Raw genomic sequence first — 23244 nt, forward strand, 5'->3', positions numbered from 1 at the left:
GATTAATCCCCAAAGTATGTTCTGTCTTGCATAGATCTCTTCTGCATTTGTAGCTTTCCATTTCAGAGATGTATGGACTTAAACCTGAAGCATCATGCTTGTAAACTTGCAATGCTAGTTTTGTTTATTGCTTCGCTTGAATACATGAATTTTATCTAATTTTTGTATGAATTGATTACTTCAGTTCAGTCACCATTAACACCTATAAGATTTCTTTACTTCAGAAGGGGACTATACGGGGCTTCAAAAAAAAAGAAGGGGACTATACGCGTTTTGAATCCAATGCCTGAATGTTTTGGCTGTTGTTTTGAAAAAAATATGAGCTGCTGGATGCACCTGTTGCTTCCTCCTGGTCTGTGTTCCCTGTGAAATGCTGCACCATTGTAAACCTGCTTGAATGGGCATTGTTTCTGAATGTTCCGAACAGGGGATTGCACAGCTGTGAAATGCCGCGCAACTGTAAATCTGCTTGAATTGGTGTTGCTTCTGAGTTCTGAAATTGGGAACATAGGATTGCACAGTTTCAGTTGTCATATTCATTTCTTAAATTCTGGGTCTGATTTGGGTAAGAAAAAAACTGAGATAATTAGGCAGGGATTCAGTGTAATGTAAAGAGTGGCAGAACCAGGTCACTAGGAGTAACAGAGGTGCAGCAACTGAAGAAGATGGTGTGGGTGCTGCAACACGGATGCAGAGCTGCGAGATTGCTAAAGAGCAAAAATTCAAGCAACTCTAGAAGAAACTCTAAAAGATGGCCGATGAATACATTCAGCAGGACCACATATTTATTCGGTTCAGAAATCCAGCATCAAGAAATTTCTTTGTAATTAGATAAAAATAGCAGAAGTTGGAAAATGTTCGTCAAAGCAAAACATCTCGCCTTTTTTTGTGCTGGATACCATGATTTTTTCAGAGTTTCATACTACCAGTACCTTACATTGACTCAACAGCTTTCAGATCACTTGGATACCCTGAGACTGTGCTCTTTTTTAGATGAAAATGAAGATAATTTTCTATTTTTTGTGATGAATATTTAATGGTATAAACGATGGAATTAACTGTTCCAATATTGAAAATATAGTTTAAAAATGTGAGATGATGAATTTTTATATAACCTTTTTAAGAAAATGTATTGTTTAATAGATTGGAAAGTGCGTCGAAAAATAGAGAAAAAACATGTGTAGAAGAACACAACCTGAATCTTCTCATCAGTCATCGATGAACACAAGATAGGAGCACAACAGTGTTCATTGATACAAACTGCTTAGGGAGGCAATTTGATCTGGCATTAAGGGCGTCCGTAACAAGGTTAAGCCAGCTAGCTATTTCATTATACACGTTAGCATGCATCCTATGTGGAGGAAATAGAGGAGCCAGCGTCTCTCTCGTCGCTCATCTCGTACACACGAAGATGCACTAAATCGCCGATATCCTTGCCTTCTTCTAGCGATTTCACCCGGACTTAGATCCGTTGCGCGTGTATCGTCTGCTAGCTATTCTTCTAGCGACTATTATTTTAGTTGGTTATGAAGCATCCACCTAATGAGCCACAAAGATGATGCACAATGTATCTATTTTCTCTTTCTGTGTATGCAACTATTAAAATTATAAATAGCAAACAATATAGATAGCTCTTTGGACTGCTGGCTATTTTGTTCATGACATGGACATCTCCTAACTAGCAACTAGCTAGGACGTTTGCAGACACCCTAATAATTGTGGTAGCCTCCATATCTAGTCTTGCATTGAAGGGATGTAATTCGGATTTGGCAATAGTGAGAGAGACAAAATGACATTTTATCTTAGTGTGATGTTGGACTGTAAACGTGTTTGGGCCATCCTACCGGCCCAATACGGCCTGCAAAGCATAGTGCTGCTGTCCAGCTGGCGAGCCAGCTAGGCTTGCAGGAGAAGAAACGTAGCGGCCGCGAAAGCGAGCACGCCTCCTCCTCCGGCGCCGGCGGCTATATATAGGCGCCGGCCACCCGCCGCTGCGATCAATCCGGCTCGTGCCACCCGCCTCATCCACCGCGAGCGCTAGGTAGTCAGTGAAAGGAGAAGAGTTCGGGTTTTGTGAGCGAGAGCGAGTGATGGCGACAGGGAGCGGAGAGGTTCCGGTGGTGCCCGAGGCGGCGGAGGGGAAAGGGGAAGGGGAGGGGAAAGTTGCGGCGGCGGTGGAGGAGAAGGAGGGAGAGGTGTCTGCGGAGGCGGTGACGGTGGAGAAGGAGAGAGAGGGCGCGGTGGTGTCGGAGGTGGTGGAGAAGGCGCCGGCGAAGGCGGGGATGATCACGCTGAAGTGCAATGATGGCAAGCTGATCGAGATGAGGGCGGCGTCGGCGATGTTGTCCAAAATCCTCGGGGAAATGGTCGAGTCCGGCTGCGCCGACGGAGTCATCCCGCTCACGGAGATCGACTCCAAGGCCCTCAAGAAGGTGATCGAGTACTGCGACAAGCACGCCGACTTCGCCGCCAACAAAAAGTCCGGTACCGACGAGGAGAAAGGCTGGGACAAGGGCTTCATCGACGAGCTGGACAAGAACAGGAACTTGCTCTTCAGCGTCATCATGGCCGCCAACTTCCTCTGCATCGATGGGCTCCTCAAAGACACCTTCGTCGTCACGATCAAGGGCAAGACCCCCCAGGAGATCCGCAAGGCTTTCAACATCGACAACAACGACATCACCGATGAGGAGTTGGAGGAGATCATCCAGCAGTGCAACAGGGTCTACGGGCAGTACTAACTTCTCTCTGAACCCATAGATCGTAGATTCGTAGTGTCCTCGTCGCGCAATGGTGGTTCTTTCGTAGTTGTGTGTTGTGTTCGCTGGTAGGTCAGATCGAATCGGCTTACCGTGATTTCGTGCATGATGCATCTTGTCCAAGAAGATCAGAGTCGGCTGTGTAGTTGAATGGTTTGAACTGGTGGATCGCTTGCATGAAGAGAATGTTTTGCCCCATTGCCGTGTCTGCTTGGTTTTCATGCAGTTACTCTTCTCATCACATGGTTTTCATGCAGTTGTGTGAATTTTAACAGAGGAGGGAAAATATTAATATTGTTGCAATTTTATCTGAATGTTGCATTTCGTTTCAGATGTTGATTAATGGACTGATCCATTTCGTATTGACCCCTTTGTATTCAGTCTCTTGCTTTGTTTGGTTAATTCAGAGATGTACGAAGATGCACGGAGAATGTGTCTGAATTTCTTCTGTTTGATTTCGTTACATGGAAGGATACCCAGGCCTAAATATCTGTTTGTATTTTACAAATGTAATGATATGTTCAGTTTGCAGAACTGAAAAATTCACTATGATTTCCTTGATTTACGATTATAATCCGCTTGACTGCTGCTTTTTTAAACTTGTCATTCTAGCAAAAGATCAAATATGCTCTTGTGCATCATCCAGAAAAAAAAATAACAATCTGCATGCCTGCATTTATCACTTAAATTCTGATGGGGCCATCCCAATATCTGCATGCCTGCTGTTTTGGTTATGTTTTGCTCGGATTCTGTTTTGAATTGAAAAGACAAGGGGAAAAAAATCGTTGCAACCATTTCTGAAAAATTCGTCCGAGAGATGCACGGACTGATCCGTTATTACCGTTCCCTTCTTAATTCTTATATCTCTGTTGTTTGGTTAACGAACCCAACTGCCTGCATGCGTAGGAATTCTTCTGTACCTGAAGCATTTCGTTTCGGATATGCGACTCGGTCTTGTTTGGTTAATTCAGAGATGCATGAATTATGTGTCTGAAATCCTCTGTATCTGAAGCATTTCGTGTCAGATACGCACGTGGACTGATCCCCAGTATGTTACTATTCAGATATGAATGGAGTATGTGTTCTGATTTGTTTGGTTAAAGTTAATCCAATTCTTCCTTGCATGTCAGCATTTTCTCCGCTTCGTCTGCATCATGTAGCCATTTAACAGAATCATGTTTGTAACTTGCAATGCTTGGTGTGTTTACATGCTCGTTTGGAACGCACGAAAACATTATATGATTTTCAAAAAATAGAGTGGCAGAACCAGGTCACTGGGAGTAACAGAGGTGCAGCAACTGAAGAAGATGATGTGGGTGCTGCAACACGGATGCAGAGCTGCGAGATTGCTAAACAGCAAAAGTTCAAGCAACTCTAGAAGAAACTCTAAAAGATGGCCGATGAATACATTCAGCAGGACCACATATTTATTCGGTTCAGAACTCCAGCATCAAGAATTTTGTCTATAATTAGATAAAAATAGCAGAAATTGGAAAATGTTTGTCAAAACAAAACATCTAATCTCAAAAAGAAAAAAGCAAAACATCTGGGCTTTTTTTATGGGCTGGATACCATGAGTTTTAGTCTCATGTTCTTGGACAGTAGTGTTGGAAGACCCTCACATCAGATCCTGGACATTGGTATGGGAAGACCCTCCATTCCTTGCTTGACCTCCGGAACCAGATTCAGGTTGCCTTGATGATGCTTCACTCTGACGTTGAGGTCTATGTCTTAAGCGCCCAGTCATCGTATAAGCTTGTAAATGACAATGAGTATCAATATGTCAATCCTCACCGTGGAGTCCTACCATGAGTTTTTCAGAGATTTTCATACTGCTAGTACCTTACATTGACTCATCAGCTTTCAGATCACTTGGATGCCCTGAGGCTGTGTTCTTTTTAGTAGATGAAAATGAAAATGATTTTCTGATTTTTTTAATTACTGTTTAATGGTATAAATGATGGAATTAACTGTTCCAATATTGAAAATCTACTGTGGACATGCGAGATTATGAGTATATATATATATATATATATATATATATATATATATATATATATATATATATATATATATAAGTATATTGTTTAACAATTTGGATATCATGCGCAAATATGTGTAGAAGAACACGACAATCCTCTCATCTGTTATCAATGAACACTAGATGGGAGCACTGTAGTGTTCATTGATCCAAACCGCTTAGAGCATATCGAAGAGAATGCTAATATGTTGCTATCCAAAAACTTATATTGGGTTCATCTAAAAAATATTAGGCATAAAAATTACACACTCATCCAACATAAAATATAAAAATGAATAACTTGTATTAGGAACCCATATTTTTGTCCTAAATTTAGAATACAATTAAGGTAATTTTATGCATGAATAAATATTAGGAATATATTTGGTAACCTGTTGGAGACATATTTTCTAGTCCAATTCCTAAAATTTGATTTTAGAAATTAATTTTAGACATCTCTTGGAGATGCTCTTAGAGAGGCAATTTGATCTGGTTTTAATACTTGTGGCTATTTGGCTTTGCGGTTAAAAGATGTAATTCACATATAGCCAATAGTTGAGGGATGCAAAATGACCTTTTATTTTATACTAGAAAAATTGTTCGTGCGTTGCACCAGATCAAATTAATTTTGATTGTTCAAAGTAAAATAAGTTTTAAAAATGAATTACGCACCAAGTCAGAAATATTAAATTATGATCAACGTACAATTGATTTGATAAACATACACTAAAATTTATTATGACATTTTTAATCAAGTTATCTGAGTCCCACTTCCTTTCATTTTCTTTATTTGATGCAACCAAATTAAAATATTGTGGGTAAAGAAAAACAAAAATAATTAAGATTGTGTAGAAAACATAAAAAAATTTAAATTTTAGATTGTGTGAAAAAATAATAAAAAAAGTAAATTTAGATACTACTGAAAACTAAACCTTAAACTTAGATAATTTATTTCATCAAAAGCTTTCGCGCACCTGAACAACCATGAATGGTAAGGTGAATGTAAGTGACTTGCTTGCTGTACTTGAAGTCTTCTTTACAGAAATTTTTATAATCCTATATATACCAACACTCCATAAACCAAACTTGTTCTACTCAATATTTCTTTTATATTCGTGTGATGCTCTATTCAATTGTTAACATGCCCCACTAAATAAAAAAAACATTTCCCCTTATTGTAAAAAATTATGGAAAAGAAAAATGTAGTATTTAGAATTTGATATCAAAACCTTCTCAATATTTTTTATTATATTAAGTTCTCTTTTCAAATAAGAGTGAACTTAAATTTTCAGCCTTCTATTTGGAATTATGTATATGAAAAAAATTCATTGGCAAACTTTGTACATAAACAAAATATTTCTATGCATGAATACAATATTTCCATTCATCAAATTTTCACATAAATATTCATAACTTTACATATAAATAAAAATGCATAGATATTCATAAACCTCTAACCTAAATAAAATATTTATGTTCATAAACTTTATATATATGTAAAATATTTATATGTGAAAATATTTGCGTTTGTCAAATTTCTACTACAATCAAAATAATCTACCCTAGGATCACACTAATAATGATTTTATTTTGAGAATTTAGTTAGGTGACAAAATTTGGTGTTAAATTTTGCAACATATTGTCTTGATATATCTAATAACGTACTAAAAATATAACATACCGACTAAACCTAAATTTTAATAATTAATTAATCAGTTGGTGGCATCAGTCCACGAGTAAACCTAAATTTTAAAATTAATTAGTTGGTGGCATCAGTCTCTGGCAAAAAAAAACTGCTCATGGTGAAAGATACGCGCATGTAGATTTGAGCGCAAATAAGATGGATGATGGACTGTAAACGTTTTTGGGCCATCCTACCGGCCCAATACGGCCTGTAAAGCGTAGTGCTCTTGTCCAAGTCTTGCAGGAGAAGAAACGTAGCGACCGCGAAGGCGAGCACGCCTCCTCCTCCGGCGCCGGCGGCTATATATATAGCGCATCCACCGCGAGCGCTAGGTAGTCAGTGAAAGGAGAAGAGTTCGGGTTTGTGAGCGAGAGCGAGTGATGGCGACGGGGAGCGGAGAGGTTCCGGTGGTTTCCGAGGCGGCGGAGGGGAAAGGGGAGGGGGAGGGGAAAGTTTCGGCAGCGGTGGAGGAGGAGGAGGAGGGAGAGGTGTCGGTGGAGGCGGTGACGGTGGAGAAGGAGGGAGAGGGCGCGGCGGTGTCGGAGGTGGTGGAGAAGGCGCCGGCAAAGGCGGGGAATCGGGCGGAGGAGGAGAGCGGCGGGATGATCACCCTCAAGTGCAGGTGCAGTGATGGCGAGCTGTTCGAGGTGAGGGCGCCGTCGGAGATGCTGTCCAAAATCCTCGGGGAAATGGTCGAATCCGGCAACGCCGACGGAGTCATCCCGCTCACGGACATCGACTCCAAGACCCTCAAGAAGGTGCTCGAGTACTGCGACAAGCACGCCGACTTCGCCGCCAACAACAAGTCCGGTACCGACGAAGAGAGACTGGGACAACGGCTTCATCGACGAGCTGGACAAGGATAGGAACTTACTCATCTGTGTCATCATTGCCGCCAACTTCCTCAGCATCCGTGGACTCCTCAAAGACACCTGCCAGAAGGTCGCCGACACGATCAAGGGCAAGACCCCTGAAGAGATCCGCGAGGCTTTCAACCTCAATAACGACCTCACCGATGAGGACTTGAAGGACATCAGCCAGAAGTGCGAATGTACTGACTTCTCTCTGAACCCATAGATCGTAGTTTCGTAGTGTCCTCGTCGCGCAATGGTGGTTCTCTCGTAGTTGTGGGTTGTGTTCGCTGGTTGATCAGATAGAATCGGCTTACCGTGAGTTCGTGCATGATGCATCATCCAGAACTGAAAAATTCACTATGATTTCCTTGACTTACGATTATAATCCGCTTGACTGCTGCTTTGTTAAACTTGTCATTCTAGCAAAAAAAAGATCAAATATGCTCTTGTGCATCATCCAGAAAAAAATTGGCAATCTGCATGCCTGCATTTATTACTTAAATTCTGATGGGGCCATCCCAATATCTGCATGCCTGCTGTTTTGATTATGTTTTGCTCGGATTCTGTTTTGAATTGAAAAGACAAGGGGAAAGAAATCGTTGCAACCATTTCTGAAAAAATCGTCCGAGAGATGCACGGACTGATCCGTTATTACCGTTCCCTTCTTAATTCTTATATCTCATGAATTTGTGTTGGGTGCAAGTTTGGGGTTGCGTTTTGCTTGGATTCTGATGTGAATTGGATGGAGAAGTGGAAATGTAAACGTATGTTGCAACTTTAATGTAAGGAGTGGCAGAACCACTGAACCAGGTCACTAGGAGTAACAGAGGTGCAGAAACTGAGGATGTGGGTGCTGCAACATGGATGCAGAGTTGCGAGATTGCTAAACAGCAAAAGTTGAAGCAGCTCTAGAAGAAACTCTAAAAGATGGCCGATGAATACATTCAGCAGGACTACATATTTATTCGGTTCAAAACTCGAGCATCAAGAATTTTGTTTGTAATTAGATAAAAGTAGCAGAAGTTGGAAAATGTTTGTCAAAGCAAAACATCTCATCTCAAAAAGAAAAAAGGAAAACATCTGGGCTTTTTTTTGGGGGGGGGGGGGGACTGGATACCATGAGTTTTTCAGAGAGTTTCATATTGCTAGTACCTTACATTGACTCATCAGCTTTTAGATCACTTGGATGCCCTGAGGCTGTGTTCTTTTTAGTAGATGAAGATGATTTTCTGCTTTTTTTTGTTAATATTTAATGGTATAAATGATGGAAATAACTGTTCCAATATTGAAAATCTACTACAGACATGCGAGATGATGAATTTCTATATATATATATGTATTTTAAAAATTATATTGTTTAGCAGTTTGGATATCGCGCGCAAATATGTGTAGAAGAACACGACAATCCTCTCATCAGTTATCAATGAACACGATGGGAGCACTGTAGTGTTCATTTATCCAAGCCGCTTAGAGCATCTCAAAGAGAATGTTAAAAGCATCCCCAACAGCTCATCTAAATTTGATCATCTATATCTTCATTTAGATGATCATCTAAAACAGTTTTATTCTTCATATCTTTATGTACTCCAGTAGATCATCCATACATGACATCCTCTATGTTTCTTTGGAAGATGGAGAGAGAATATCCAAATATAGAGTTTCTCTCTCCTAATATGGATAACATCTAAAAATAGAGGATGAGATAGGTATTTTGTTGGAGCTCATATTTTATCTCTCATTCTCTATTTTCAGGATGAAGAATGAGATAGATAAACTGTTGATGATGCTCTAATATGTTGCTATCAAAAACTTGTATTGGGTTCATCTAAAAAATATTAGGCATAAAAATTACACACTCCTCCAATAGAAATATAAAAATAAATAACTTGTATTAGAAATCTATATTTTTACCCCAAATTTATAATACAGTTGAGGTAATTTTAGACATGAGTAAATATTAAGAATGTATTTAGTAACCTGTTGGAGATATGTTTTCTAGTCCAATTTCCAAACTTTGATTTTAGAGATCAATATTAGACATCTCATGGAGATGCTCTTAGAGAAACTCCAAGAGATTATGTATATGATTTTAATAATTGTGGCTATCTGGTTTTGCGGTGAAAAGATGTAATTTAGATTTAGCCAATAGTCGATGGATGCAAAATGACCTTTTATATTAGTGTGATGATGGACTGTAAACGTTTTTGGGCCATCCTACCGGCCCAATACGGCCTGCAAAGCATAGTGCTTCTGTCCAGCTGGCGAGCCAGCTAGGCTTGCAGGAGAATGAAACGTAGTGACCGCGAAAGCGAGCACGCCTCCTCCTCCTCCGGCGCCGGCGGCTCGGCTATATATAGGCGCGGCCACCTGCCGCAGCGATCAATCCGGCTCGTGCCACCAGCCGCATCCACCGCGAGCGCTAGGTAGTCAGTGAAAGGGGAAGAGTTAGGGTTTTGTGAGCGCGAGTAATGGCGACGGGGAGCGGAGAGGTTCCGGTGGTGCCCGAGGCGGCGGAGGGGAAAGTTGCGACGGTGGTCGAGGAGAAGGAGGGAGAGGGCGCGGTGGTGTCGGAGGTGGTGGAGAAGGCACCGGCGAAGACGGGGAATCGGGCGGAGGAGGAGGAGCGGCGGGATGATCACCCTCAAGTGCAGTGATGGCGAGCTGATCGAGGTGAGGGCGGCGTCGGCGATGCTGTCCAAAATCCTCGGGGAAATGGTCGAGTCCGGCCACGCCGATGGAGTCATCCCGCTCACGGAGATCGACTCCAAGACCTTCAAGAAGGTGATCAAGTACTGCGACAAGCACGCCGACTTCGCCGCCAACAACAAGTCCGGTACCGACGAGGAGAAAGACTGGGACAAGGGCTTCATCGACGAGCTGGACAAGAACAGGAACTTCCTCTTCTGCGTCATCATGGCCGCCAACTTCCTCTGCATCCGTGGACTCCTCGAAGACGGCTGCCAGAAGGTCGCCGACACGATCAAGGGCAAGACCCCCGAGGAGATCCGCGAGGCTTTCAACATCGAGAACGACCTCACCGCTGAGGACTTGAAGGAGATAAGCCTGGAGAACGAAAAGGTCTTCGGGTAGCACTAACTTCTCTCTGAACCCGTAGATCGTATATTCGTAGTGTCCTCGTCGCGCAATGGTGGTTCTGTCGTAGTTGTGTGTTGTGTTCGCTGGTAGATTCAGATCGAATCGGCTTACCGTGAGTTCGTGCATGATGCATCCTGTCCAAGAAGATCAGAGTCGGCTGTGTAGTTGAATGCTTTGAACTGGTGGATCGCTTGCATGAAGAGAATACTTCGCCCCAAATTGTTTGCCGTGTCTGCTTGGTTTTCATGCAGTTACTCTTCTCATCACATGTTTGCCCTCTCTCTAACACTACTCTGTCTACTTGTTGGCTTGTCGTTCGTTGGTGGGATTCCGATTCTGTTGATTCCTTTGCATATTTGCAACATTTCTCAGTGCTCGATCGATCCTGGATGTTTTTCTTGTCATGAATTTGTATTGGGTGCAAGTCTCTGGTTGCCTTTTGCTCAGATTGTGTTAATTTGCACAGAGAAGGTAAAATATTGTTGCAGTTTTAACTGAATATTGCATTTCGTTTCAGATATTGATTGACTGACCGATCCATTTCGTATTGACCCCTTTGTATTCAGTCTCTTGTTTCTTTGTATAATTGTATTCAGTCTCTTGTTTTGTTTGGTCAATTCAGAGATGCACGGAGAATGTGTCTAAATTTCTTCTGTTTGATTTCGTTACATGGAAGGATTCCCAGGCCTAAATATCTGTTTGAATTTTACAAATGTAATGATATACTCGATATTTGAAGAACTGAAAAATTCACTATGATTTCCTTGATTACGATTATAATCCGCTTGACTGCTGCTGTTTTAAACTTGTCATTCTAGCAAAAGATCAAATATGCTTTTCCGCATCATTCAGAAAAAAACTAACAATCTGTCAATCTGCATGCCTGCATTTATCACTTAAATTGTGATGGGGCCATCCCAATATTGTACAAAGTAACGAGTTTTTTTACCATCCTTAAAAAAATACCTCAAGGCCCCATACTTTTTAGTGTAAAAGAGTTTTTTTATCATCCTTAAAAAAATATCTTAAGGTACCATACTTTTTAGTGTAAAAGGATGATATCTTGAGGTACCAAAAATTTGTACTAAAATTTTTGATATCTTGAGTTACTTTTTAAGGATGGTAAAAAAACTCAGTGTAAAAAATATGGTACATTGTACCTTGAGATATACTTAAAGGTACTTTTTAAGGATGGTAAAAAAACCCCAAAGTAATAATAACAATCCAAGTAATAATAAGAAATGACATCCACGGGCACAGCTAAAATCAACCATAACAGGAAAAGGTCTCCCTCTAAAAGTGTCACTAATAAATCACAATATTGCATCAGAAACTAAATGATGTGGTAAAATTTTCAAAGGTAATAGTAAGAAAGCAGGGTTGCAGCAATCGTGGCTAGAATGAGCGTTGCTGAGACTGGAGATCGGGTCGCCGCGGACTTTGTTGAAGATGGAGTGCCGGTCGCTGGTGTTGATCCTGACCCAGACCCAGAAGAAGATGGTACAGGTGCTGCAACGTGGATGCACAATTTTGAGATGGCCAAAGAGCATATATTCCAGCAATTTTAGAAGATGAGCAGAAAATACAACCAACATATTTACTACTCCATGCATTCTAAACTATAAAACTTTCTGACATTCACCCCTATATTTTTCGCTTCCACTTCCGTTTCCGCTTATAAGCCAAATTTGAATTTCCAATCTTAAATTTGAGTTGATTTTTGGGTTTTTATCCTCATCTTTTTGCTTATGGTTATGCTTATAAGCTAAAATTTGAATTTTCAACCTAAAATTTGAAGTTGATTTTGGATTTTTTTACTGAAGTTTATTTTTCAGCATTAGTTGTTAGATCGATAACAATATGTATATAAAAGTTTTATCAGCAAATTATTTTTCTTTTGCTGACGTTTAGCTTTCTCGTGGAAAAAGACAAACAATCACCACCATTGTTTGGATTCATATGGATTAACACACACGAAACATATAGATTGATATGTAGATGAATCTAGATAAAATCAACAAGTCTTATAAAATGGAAGAGAGGGAGTAGTGTTATAATGCAGTAAAAGTCTAGAAAATGTTAAGCAAATTATCTAGCAATTTATTCGATTGGAAACCAGAACTTTGAATGAGAAGCCAGAACTTTCAAATCACTTGAAACAATGATCCTCGTCGATGACATGATAACCCAACATAAGGTTTGGTCAATATTTTTTGTATGCATGATGGATTACAAAAGTTGACCCTATTCTAAAGTGCTACTAGCAACTAAATTACCATGACATCCTTTCCAAGCTGCTAAACAATGTGGTTTTTGCAAGCATTTTTCTACCTAGAAATTTCTTGACATACTTCTTAAATCCATTCTGAAATTTTAAATATTTAGTTTATTCGTTTGCGCCCTTAAATCACAGAACCAGACTAATTTACTAATTACTATCCGTCCTCCACAAGGACCACAACTTACCATGCCATTGACCATCTGGCACCTGTAGGTTGTAGTGGTAGGCTGTAATACAACCACCCCACTAATATCCACTAATATGCCAGGCAGCAGGCACACCACTTGCATAAAGTGGGGGAAAACTACTCAAGTACTCAGATGATTAGATCTACTAGTAATCAATAATGAGGAGGAAGTCATCAGGAAGGACCAGCCATCCACTCTGCAGATGATTTAGAAAATTTCATGTTGTGTGGTCCATCTGGTTGCATTTGTTTTAAAAAAAAGAGCAGGCCATGTTCAAGTGTAAACTGAAGATAATTAATTAATTAGGGAGGGTTTCGTATATTTAGCCATTTAGATCAAAACTCAAATTTATGCCTATTTTTTACCCCAAAAAACCACAAGAATAATCAATCAAACAGGGGAGGGGGTTCAGAATTTTTGCATAATTACCTCCGGTAGGAGAGGCGCCGGGAAGTTTCTCTGCGAAGAGAAAATGGATCGAATTATATACAGATACAAAAATTGTACTAACCGTGATCGACCAAAAAAATGAAACGAAAAAAATGATGATATATGAAAAGAAAGAAAATGAGAGGAAGAAACTTTTTTGAGAGAGAAGAGGAAGAAAGAAACAAATCGGAGAAGAAAAAAATAATGAGAGGAAGATACTCACTGTTGCACTTGCTCAGGGCGGAGGAGTCGCCGCCGCAGGTGGCAGGGAGGGCGGCGGCGCGGGTGTAGTTGACCGGGATGCCGAAGTCCTGGCCGAGGGCGTTGCAGAGGCAGGCGACGGCGGCCGGGCTGGCCAGCGCGGTCTTCACGCCGGCGCAGCACTCCTTGCTCGGCTTCGCGTCCGCGCTGCCCGGCTTGATGTAGCCCAGGCATCCGGTCAGCGCCGCGATCGACGAGCCGCAGTCCGACGACGGCCCCGCCGCCGGGCCGGCCGACTGCGACGCCGCGCCGCACGCCAGCGCGAGCACGGCGGCGAGCACGACGACGAAGGCGGCGGCGCGCGACATGGCTGCGTGGGAGAGTGAGTGACCGAGCGTGAGACGGCGATTCCGCGAGGGTGGTGGTGGCGGTGGCGGTGGCGGTGGCGGTGGCGGCTGTAGAGGCGGCGGGGACTCCGGAGAGGTGTGTAGTATTATAGGGAGGGAATCGTTATCGTGGGCGGATGCACAGGGATTCGGTTAAGCGCTGGTAAGTTGGTGCGACCTTCAATGCTGTGCACGTGGCGGCGCGCGGCGGCGTGATTAGAGGTATTTGTAACTCTAATTAATTTTGGATAATTATTAGCCGTAAGACTTGGTTTAATACTCACATTTTGGTTTAGTGTTACCCCTCCATATAAGTGGATAAGTGTTTGGTTCTTTAGCACTAAACTAAAAATTAGTCCATGGACTAAAATATGTACTCCCTACTCCCTACTGTTTGGTTAGAGTAACTAAAAGAGACAAAAAATACGAGGAGATAGGATTATGCTACGTAGGGACAAGTGTGAAAGGAATGTTTAGTCCCAATGCTACATAAGGACAGATGTAAAAGGAAAGTTTAGTCTCAATAAATATCTTTGGAAGGGGTTAATAGAATAATACAATTTTATTAGTCCCTCTTTGGGTTTTAGTAGAGGCTAAAGAAAATTAAAGTGGAGAGACTAAGAGCAGTCCCAATGGTGTAAGCAGCTCCAATGTGTATTCTGAGAAGATGCATAGAGAAGAGGGAAATGTATAAGATGTGTGCTATATATTGGAGTGAGGGTGCTAAGCTAAATTTTCTAAGTACTCATTACTTATCTAGCCAACTAGTGCTTAGATTAAAAAATATTACATTGTGGGAAAATGTGAGAAGGATGACATCTTTTTATCTCAATGGGTCTCATCTTAGTCTTAGATATATGAGTCTAGGTATTGGAGCACACTTAACTAAACTAGCACCTTATGACATGTCCGTATTAAAATTTGCTAAGGAAATATACACTAAAGATACCTAATGGTGGTTTTTATTCTTATTAAATAGCTTACCACATAAGTAAAATGATGGCACGACAATGATTAATGAAGAAAAAAAGAAAAAAACTTAGAAATAATTTCTTTACGAAGAAATCATGTCTTCGTTTTACCTGATGTAAAAAAACATGAATTTATCATTGGAGAGAAATCACTAGTTTCTATAGAGCATGTGTTATGGTGAGTTAGGGAGAAAGAAAATAATTATTACTCGAAGACATATCTACTATGAAAAATAGTTTTTAATGATGATTTTTATACAAACCGCGACAGTTTCTTCCATCATGACTGCCCGAATGGATTAGTCGCCTAAGATTATTAACTGAAGGATGCACTTGCAGAATTTCAACTAATGATCCACTAAATTTGAGACGGGGCATTTGTTGTTAAAGCCTGTTATGGTTCTCTTTTGGCATATATTAATAAAAAGGCCAAGCGATATATTTATAGATAAAAAAATAACTTATAAAAATAATTTTTTATATATGTGTTTGTAGCAATCTAACTAAAAAATGGAACATAAACTTCGGTAAAAACATCAAAATCAACTCTAAATTTAAAATTTTAAGTTATAAGCACAATCCAAATCCCAAAAGATATGTGCGTGGGGTTGGGGAGGGTAAGAGAAGTTTAAAAGGCTAGAATTTCCATGAGTTCGAACAAGTTCAACGGGTGATGCATAAGTAATTGTATTTTAAATAGGTATTGGGAACTCTATGGATAAGGTATTTATTAATGTTTTGATTCTTTTCAAAGTCAAACTTTTTTAGATAACCATGTTTATTTCAAATACAAACCAAACATGTCATCAAAATATATTTAATGTTTAATTTAAAGAAACTAATATAGTGTTATACTACTCTCTTTGTTTCGAAATGTAAATATTTCTAGCAAATTCATATAGATGCTAATAAATCTAGACACATATATAAAGTATATATATTCATCAACCAGGTAGTATATATTATTGTATATTTAAATACACCTACTTAAATATAGAAAAAAACATATCTTAAAAAAAATCAAAACATCCCGTAATCTAAATTATAACCCCCAAACGGAGTGGGCTCGCGATACTATGCAACATGCCAGCATGTAGCATGTAATGGATTAGCAAAGCAATTTCTTACGAGGACTTTTTTTTTATTTTCATAAAAGCTGGATCTTCCATTGAAACAATTAATAAAGAGCTGGTCCATAGGCCATAGGTGGATGACAGGATTACTTAATAACATTTTTAGCCGGGAGGCCCGTGACAGCTCAAAGAAGTGTAGCCAGCCAAAACCTGGGTGTCGAGCGTGCTACGTGCCTACGTGTAGCGGTGCCGGTGCATGCAAGCATCATGTGTGTTTCCAGCAACGATTGCACGTTGCTAGCTGCAGCATCAAATCGGCGCGTGAAACGGTGTGCAGACCCTATCTCGTTAATTTATAGGCCCCGTTTTGATTTCAAAAATTTTGAGAGGAAAGATTACATCAGATGTTTGATCTGATGTCAGGAGTTTTTAACATGAATGGAAAAACGAATTCCACGGCTTCTTAAAAACTATGAGACGAATCTTTTGAGTCTAATTAATCTATTATTAACACATGTAGAATACGATAACATTTATGGCTAATCATGCAATAATTAGACTCAGAATATTCATTTCATGATTTGGCCCATAACCATATAATTAGTTTTTATTTTCATTAATATTTAGCATTTTATTTAGATGTCTGGAAATTCGATGTGATGCACGATATGCTAAACGCATTTAAGGTCTTTCGGAGATCAGGACTCGGGCCATTCTACGAAAAGACTGGCCAGTGATTCGCATTTAAGGTCTTTCGGAGATCAGGACTCGGGCCATTCTACGAAAAGACTGGCCAGTGATTGTTTGGTTTTAAACGACATTTTATAAATAAAAAATAAATTATAAATAAAACGTTTATATATGTGTATTTCTCTGCTCCAAAAAAAACTCCAAGGGCGAGTCGCGTCGCGCTCGTTTTCGCGTCGCGCCCACGACGCCTTCATTTTCTTTCCCTCCGGCTCCGCGTTCTTCGTCCCCAGGTGCGCGTGCGCCACCACGTCCATGAACCTCTTGTGCAGCTGCGGCGTCCACACTAGCCGCGCCCGCTTGCTGCCCCCCTCCGACACCGCCCCTCCTCCTCCGCCGCCGCCGCCCGCTCCCCCCGCGGTGGCGCCCGACTCCGACTCCGTCTCCACGCCAGCTCCCTTCGACACGAACGCCAGGAACAAGCTCGACGACGATGACGCGCGCCGCAGCCAGGAGACGGTGGCCGCCGACGCCCTATTCACGTCCAGCAGTGTGCGCCTCGGCTCCAGCGGGATACGGAACGCTGCCGCCAACCCCACCGGCACCAGCGGCTGCGACAGCGGGCTCAGCTTGTCGGCGCCCGGGAGCCCCGCCTCCCACTGCATCACCCGCTCCTGCCCCCCGCTTCCGCCGCCCAGCATGTCTATGTCATACTCCTCCAGCGCCTCCTCCCCCATACCCACCTCCTCCCAATCAAATCTAAAAAAATCGATCGATTTCTCGGTCTAGAAGCTCCCAGCCTCGCCGAGCTTAGCTAATCAGAGCTCGAATCAGCGGTGGGTGAGAAGAGGAGATATAATATACAAGGAGGTCCTAACGGCTTAGATGAGGTAATATGAACATCACCTGTGAAATATCATGCATCGTTTGTTTTGTCCATTGTTACTGCTGCTGCTAATAACAGTTTCTTTTTGTTGTTACATTTAATCAACAGGATTATTGTGCACGTCATTCTTAGACCACGCAAGCAAGGTATGCACAACGGTTTTCAAGAAATCTTTTAACGAAATTGAGGTCCCTGGATTTAGTGAGCAAGGAGCTTCGCAAGGCTGCATTTTAGATAAAAAAAATTAATACTTACTGCGGTTATTATTAGTATATTTGAAATAAAGAGTATACGTGATGTACAGACTCACCACGCAGATCATGTGTAATATTCAGAATTTCACACTTTAATGGTCTTATACATGTAACCTATTCGACTTGATCTATATGACCTGATATTCATGTAACTAATCAGTAATGGATAAATACCCACACAAAAGATTTGAAAATTGCAGATAATGTCAATGAGGCTTCAAAATAACTCCCAGATGCTAATTTGGTAAGACTAAAGCTTCATTCCCTGTTCATCAGATAATTATATGGTTGCAGTTCTAACAGATATTTCCTTGGTTCAAGAAGATGCTGATGAGAAAAAGAGAAAAAGCAGGAGTTACACCATAGTTTTTGCTGAACCTATGCGAGCATCCAATTCATTTGTTGGCACAGAGGAGTACATTTTCGCATGTATGTGTTTGGCAAAGTTTTGATTCATTTCCGATACTTTTCTCTTTGGTTCTGAGTTATCGCATCCTTGTCATTTTTCAGGAGATCATTACGGGAGGTGGCCATAATTGTAAAGATATCTGGTTAAGACGACATAATGTTTTACAGATGAAGTTATTCAAAATCCAATCTTCTTAAGACATCCATTTTTCTTTTTTTTACGTTGTTCATATACTTTGTGTTCTGAAGTACTGGATGGCAGAGTGAGTACTTAATTGTAATTGAGATTAGTATTTTTATATCGATCAAATAGAATTTGATCATAATTGTTAATGAGAATATATTAAAACGTCATAATGTTTAACAGATGACGTAAGTCAATTTCTAATCTTCCTAACAATCTTTTTTTTTCTGTTATTCATATACTCTGTGTTCTGAACTGGATGGCGGAGTGAGTACTTCATTGTAATTGAGATTATTTTTTTAATACTAGAAAAAAAAATGTCCGTCTGTTGTACCGGATTAAGTTAATTATAATTATGTAAATAAAAATAATTTACATATTGAGTCGAGAATATTAATTATGATCAACGTATAATTAATATTCTTAATTATATTATCTTAATCGCATCACGGGTCTAAATATATGATAGACCTGATTGTTTCTTTTTAACATAAATTAGCTTTAAATTATTGTCTTCTGTGAAGTTATACGTTACTCGTTATACGTCCGTAGCAACACACGGGCACGAACCTAGTAGAGATCAAAAGCTAAGATTGAGAAATAAATTAGAATGAAAAATCCTTAAATTTAACTCTAAATATAGGGTTAAAATTTAAATTTTAACTTATTATAATGGGAGAAGAGAAAACTACAGGATGACGTAGTGTCCTGAGCAATTGGATCGGTATACACTCAGTTCTCATCAAAATGTTAACTTTTATTTTTTCATTTTTTTCCAATTTATTCTTTATTAGAATTGATTGCCATTCTTGTACTGATGGTTGCCAGTATTATATATTATTAGTAGGTACCAAAGTCTATCACTACATAAAACATAGTGTTAGAGCACATAAAAAGTGCTTATTAGCTGACTATCTCAGTTGTCACGTAAGTAAATTTGGTGACGTGGTGAAAAAAGAGGGAAGGAGAGAAAAACGGTTATCATGCATAACAACGATTTAGAGTCGACTTTTAGCATTTATTAAAGGAAATTTTCTTGTATGAGGGTGTATAAAAAGAAAACTAACGCAATAAAAAATATTTTATTGTATTAATGAAGAAACCACATCTGGCTAATTCTTTGTACGTATCATTATAAAATAGACTCTTATTATTGATGTGGCTTAAGATAGATCCTATAATAAACTCTACTATTGAACATAGTGTATATCGAGTATTCATTGTTACTCAGCTGGCACCAATGCGGTGCGACAGAGAATTCCATTTGGATTTCTTCGTTATAGGCGTTGTACTTATTAAGTCTCAGAATTTTTTTAGGACTACATGATTTTACTACTGAATTTAGAGCTTACTTAGGTTTCAGGACAAATAGATTAATTCATGACAAATAGCTTACTTAGTTTTGGGAGAGCTTCTCCCAGCTATAGTTTTTGGAAAAAACTGTTTCTGTCAAAAGCTGCCCCAAACGGTCCATAGCTTCTGAGAATATGTAGTTACAGATTTTAGAAAATGAACTAAGAATCCAGAAGCTGGGTTTAGGAGCTTTTCTAGATTATCAAAAGCTGGGTACCAAGCAGCTGCTTATCAGAATCTAAGGGCTCTAAATTAAGTATTGTAGGGCTCTTTTGTTCTGAGTTTGAACTAATTTTTTACATGGATTAAGAACGATAGGTTAGGTTAGAGACAATTGTGGCATAGATTATTATAGGTACTGTTCTTGCTACTTGAAGCCAGATTACAAAGAATCATTCCATATTACTGGTGCCTGTACGGATATTATCCCATGAACTGAAATATCATTGATAGGAAGAATCTGAGCAAGATAAAATCTTGAATTGACAAGTATAGTTTTGCTGCAAAACACAACTACTAATTGTTAAAAATACAAATTTCCTTTCGTGCTTCCACCAAAACTTATTGTGCACGTGCCGTGGTTTCCTTTTTTTTTATTTTTCATGGGTCTTGCACTCTGTTTATGCTTATAAGTCAATTTAAATTTTTCAACATTAAATTTAAAATTGATTTTAGGATTTTTTTCACTGAAGTTTATTTTCTAGCCTTAGACTTTTAAAACACTAAGAATATGTATATAAAAGTTTTATTTACAAATTATTTTTCGTTTGTTTGCATAGGGTTGCGATTTTGGAGCTGCTTATTGATTGGTTTGTGGTGTGAATTGAACATAGAAGGGAAATGAAATCATTGCTGCAACCTTATCTAAATGCTGCGTTTTATTCCAGAGATGTACTAACTGATCTCTGCATGAGTCTGAATTATTCTGCATCTGCAGCATCTCGTTTTACATATGCATGTGGACTGATCCCTAGCATTCTTTTCTTCTGCATCCGAAGTGTTTCGTTTGTGAGATGCATGGAGTTATCTCCAAGTATGTATGTTCTAATCTGTTGTAAGTTTCTTGTGTGGCCCATCTTGATTCGGATCTATTATATCTGTTTTACATTATAAGATATTTGACTATCCCTAGATTCATATCGATGCTAATAAATTTGGACACATAAATAAAGATATGTATTGATCTAGAAAGTGCCAAAATATCCTATAATATGAAATAGAAGGAGTACTAGTAATGACTCATAAGGAGAAAAGTCATCAGGGCAAACCAGTAATCTACCCTGCTAACGATTTAGAAAGTTTCGTTAAAAATGCCATTGCCACAGGCAATTTTCAATTTAGGAGGCAAACTGTAAACAATTAGCCAGGAATTCTCTTGTTTAACCATTTATATCAAAATTCAAATGTATGACAATCAAACATGGATTCAGACTGCATATTCTTATACACAATTGCCCCAATGGCATCGCATTTCAGCTCAAACAAATCAAGCATGCACAAAGGCTGTATATTTGAGAATACAGGAGTGGGTAATTTCAGTCAGCTTGTACATTTCTTAAATTCTCACCCAAAAGATAGAAATAGAGCGAAAAACATGTGATACTGCTTACTAGGCGACTACAATGAAGCATAGAGTGAAACACAACATGCCATATCGCTCAAGCGAGTACAGGCTACAGCGAAGTGTAGAGCGAAACATAGCATGTCATATCACACTCTACCTCTGGAATGTTTACAATTCATAAAGAGGAACTGGTCTGAAGCCATTAGCCATCAGCACAAAGATTTATTTTGCCTATTGATTTAAGTCAGTTCATAGTACTGCTTGGTATAGGATTCAACAGCAGCAAAACCGCAGGTCGCTATGCCTTCTTATCTTATCTGAGTGCCTGCAGGCATTTCCCAGGCCTAAAATATATGTTTAAATTCACTCTTGTATTCTTTATTTACCGACAGCATTTGCTTCTGTTGTAAACTTGTAATTGTAGCAAAAGCTCATATACACTTTTCTGCATAATTCAGAATAGAATCCAGGGAAAAAAAAAGAAGAGAAATGGCAGGCACAGCTAAAATCAACCTTATCAGAAAAAGTCTCTATCCAACAGAATCACTACTAAATTACCGTGTATTGCGCATATAAATCACAGTAATTCAAAGGCTAAATCATGTAGTAAATCTTTAGAGGTAATAGTAATGCCATCAAGTATTATTGGGAACCCTGATCAGTCAAGTCAGCTAATCAGATACTATGCATAAAAATTACCTAGAACAGCAGAAGTAGAGCTTATTGGGTGATTCAAGATGATAACCAGTGCTTAAGCTTGAGACTCGTGAAAAAAACAACAATGTGATCAAGAAATGCATCTTCTTATACACCTGCTCAATTGCCCCAATCGCATCGAATTCCAATTCAATCAAGGCACGCACAAACGCTTCATCCTCGATCTAAGGGCATAATAGGAACAGAAAAAAAAGACGAACCCTTTCCACCGCTCAGGGTCACTCGAGCGCGACGGCGGCGCCGGCGGTCTTGAGCTTGGCCGCGAGCGCCTCGGCCTCCTCCTTGGGAAGCCCGGAGCGCACCACGACCGGTGCCTTCTCCACGAGCTCCTTCGCCTCCTTCAGACCCAGGTCCGTCACCGCGCGCACCTCCTTGATGATCTTTATCTTCGCCGCCGCCTCGTACTTCTCGATCTTGACGTCGAACGCCGTCTTCACCGCCGCCGCGGCCTCCTCCGCGCCCGCGGAGCCGGGGGCGCCGTCTCCCGCCGCCCCCGGGGCCGCCCCCGACGCGGCGCTGGAAGTGAGCGAGAGGCGGAGCTTGAGCCGCAGGAGCGCCGCGTAGTCGTCGAGCTCGGCAGGGGAGAGGTCCAGGAGCTCGTCCGCTATGCGCGACAGCTTCGGGTCCTCTCCGGCGGCCGTCGCCGCCGCGGTGGAGAGGCGGCGGAGCCGGGGGATCAGCGGCGCGAATTTGGACGACAAGAGTGTCATTTCCGTAAATCCTGGTAATTACGCGGTAGGGGTTAGGGTTCTGGCCCATTCGCCACGACCCTTATACGAACACACAAACACGTAACCCACAGCAATCCGCCTTCCAATCACGAAGACGTACTTAATTATCCCGTCTTCAGTGATCGAAGGCGTATTACTACGTTTTCTCTCCCCGCCACAGAAGGCGTATTTTGGAACGTGGTGGGCCTACATGTCAGTGAGAGTGATGGGCTGTTCCGCTCCGAGACAAGGACGTGCACCATCTACCTCCAGTCCTGCTGCGTCCGGAGTAGAGATGGCAACGGGGCCGTGACCCGAGACTCGATAGGTATTTACTCTATTAGGATATGATATGAGCTAAATATATTATCCGTGGGTAAATAATTGTATAAATACTTTCACCCGATGGGTACACGAGTATGGAAGTGTTCTTATGATCCTCATACTCATTTATCCATGGGTAATAAATACCCGTAAGTTTAAAGGCATGTCATGGCCTAATATCAAATTAACCAAAACCATAGGTATTTAAACCATCC

The 23244-nt window shown here is 40.4% G+C and overlaps 5 protein-coding genes and 1 pseudogene across 5 annotated transcripts; 3 read left to right on the forward strand and 3 right to left on the reverse strand.

The window, feature by feature from the left end:
• Positions 1-1990: 1990 nt before the first annotated feature.
• Positions 1991-3184, forward strand: LOC102718667 (SKP1-like protein 1A). Its single transcript, XM_015839536.2, has one exon. The coding sequence runs from the start codon at positions 2091-2093 to the stop codon at positions 2739-2741; it is 651 nt and encodes a 216-aa protein (XP_015695022.1). The 5' UTR covers positions 1991-2090; the 3' UTR covers positions 2742-3184.
• A 3659-nt stretch (positions 3185-6843) lies between these two features.
• LOC102718943 lies at positions 6844-7774 on the forward strand (annotated as a pseudogene).
• A 1939-nt stretch (positions 7775-9713) lies between these two features.
• Positions 9714-10626, forward strand: LOC102719223 (SKP1-like protein 1). The gene has a single exon (XM_006658784.2). It carries the CDS (start codon positions 9949-9951, stop codon positions 10405-10407), a length of 459 nt encoding a protein of 152 aa, XP_006658847.1. The 5' UTR covers positions 9714-9948; the 3' UTR covers positions 10408-10626.
• Positions 10627-11645: 1019 nt separating this feature from the next.
• Positions 11646-14035, reverse strand: LOC102719507 (non-specific lipid transfer protein-like 1). Its single transcript, XM_006658785.3, has 3 exons — positions 13535-14035; positions 13312-13341; positions 11646-11922 (listed from the first exon to the last, which is right to left on the reverse strand). Exons 1-3 carry the CDS (start codon positions 13878-13880, stop codon positions 11768-11770), a joined length of 531 nt encoding a protein of 176 aa, XP_006658848.2. The 5' UTR covers positions 13881-14035; the 3' UTR covers positions 11646-11767.
• Positions 14036-16342: 2307 nt separating this feature from the next.
• LOC102719787 (transcription factor PCL1-like) lies at positions 16343-17366 on the reverse strand. The gene is made up of 2 exons (XM_006658786.1): positions 16876-17366; positions 16343-16355 (listed from the first exon to the last, which is right to left on the reverse strand). The coding sequence occupies exons 1-2, from the start codon at positions 17364-17366 to the stop codon at positions 16343-16345; spliced, it is 504 nt and encodes a 167-aa protein (XP_006658849.1).
• A 4644-nt stretch (positions 17367-22010) lies between these two features.
• Positions 22011-22747, reverse strand: LOC102720067 (50S ribosomal protein L7/L12). Its single transcript, XM_040526211.1, has one exon. It carries the CDS (start codon positions 22703-22705, stop codon positions 22214-22216), a length of 492 nt encoding a protein of 163 aa, XP_040382145.1. The 5' UTR covers positions 22706-22747; the 3' UTR covers positions 22011-22213.
• Between the last annotated feature and the right edge of the window lie 497 nt (positions 22748-23244).

Source organism: Oryza brachyantha, chromosome 7 (genome assembly GCF_000231095.2).
Source record: "Oryza brachyantha chromosome 7, ObraRS2, whole genome shotgun sequence".
Taxonomy (NCBI): Eukaryota; Viridiplantae; Streptophyta; class Magnoliopsida; order Poales; family Poaceae; genus Oryza; species Oryza brachyantha.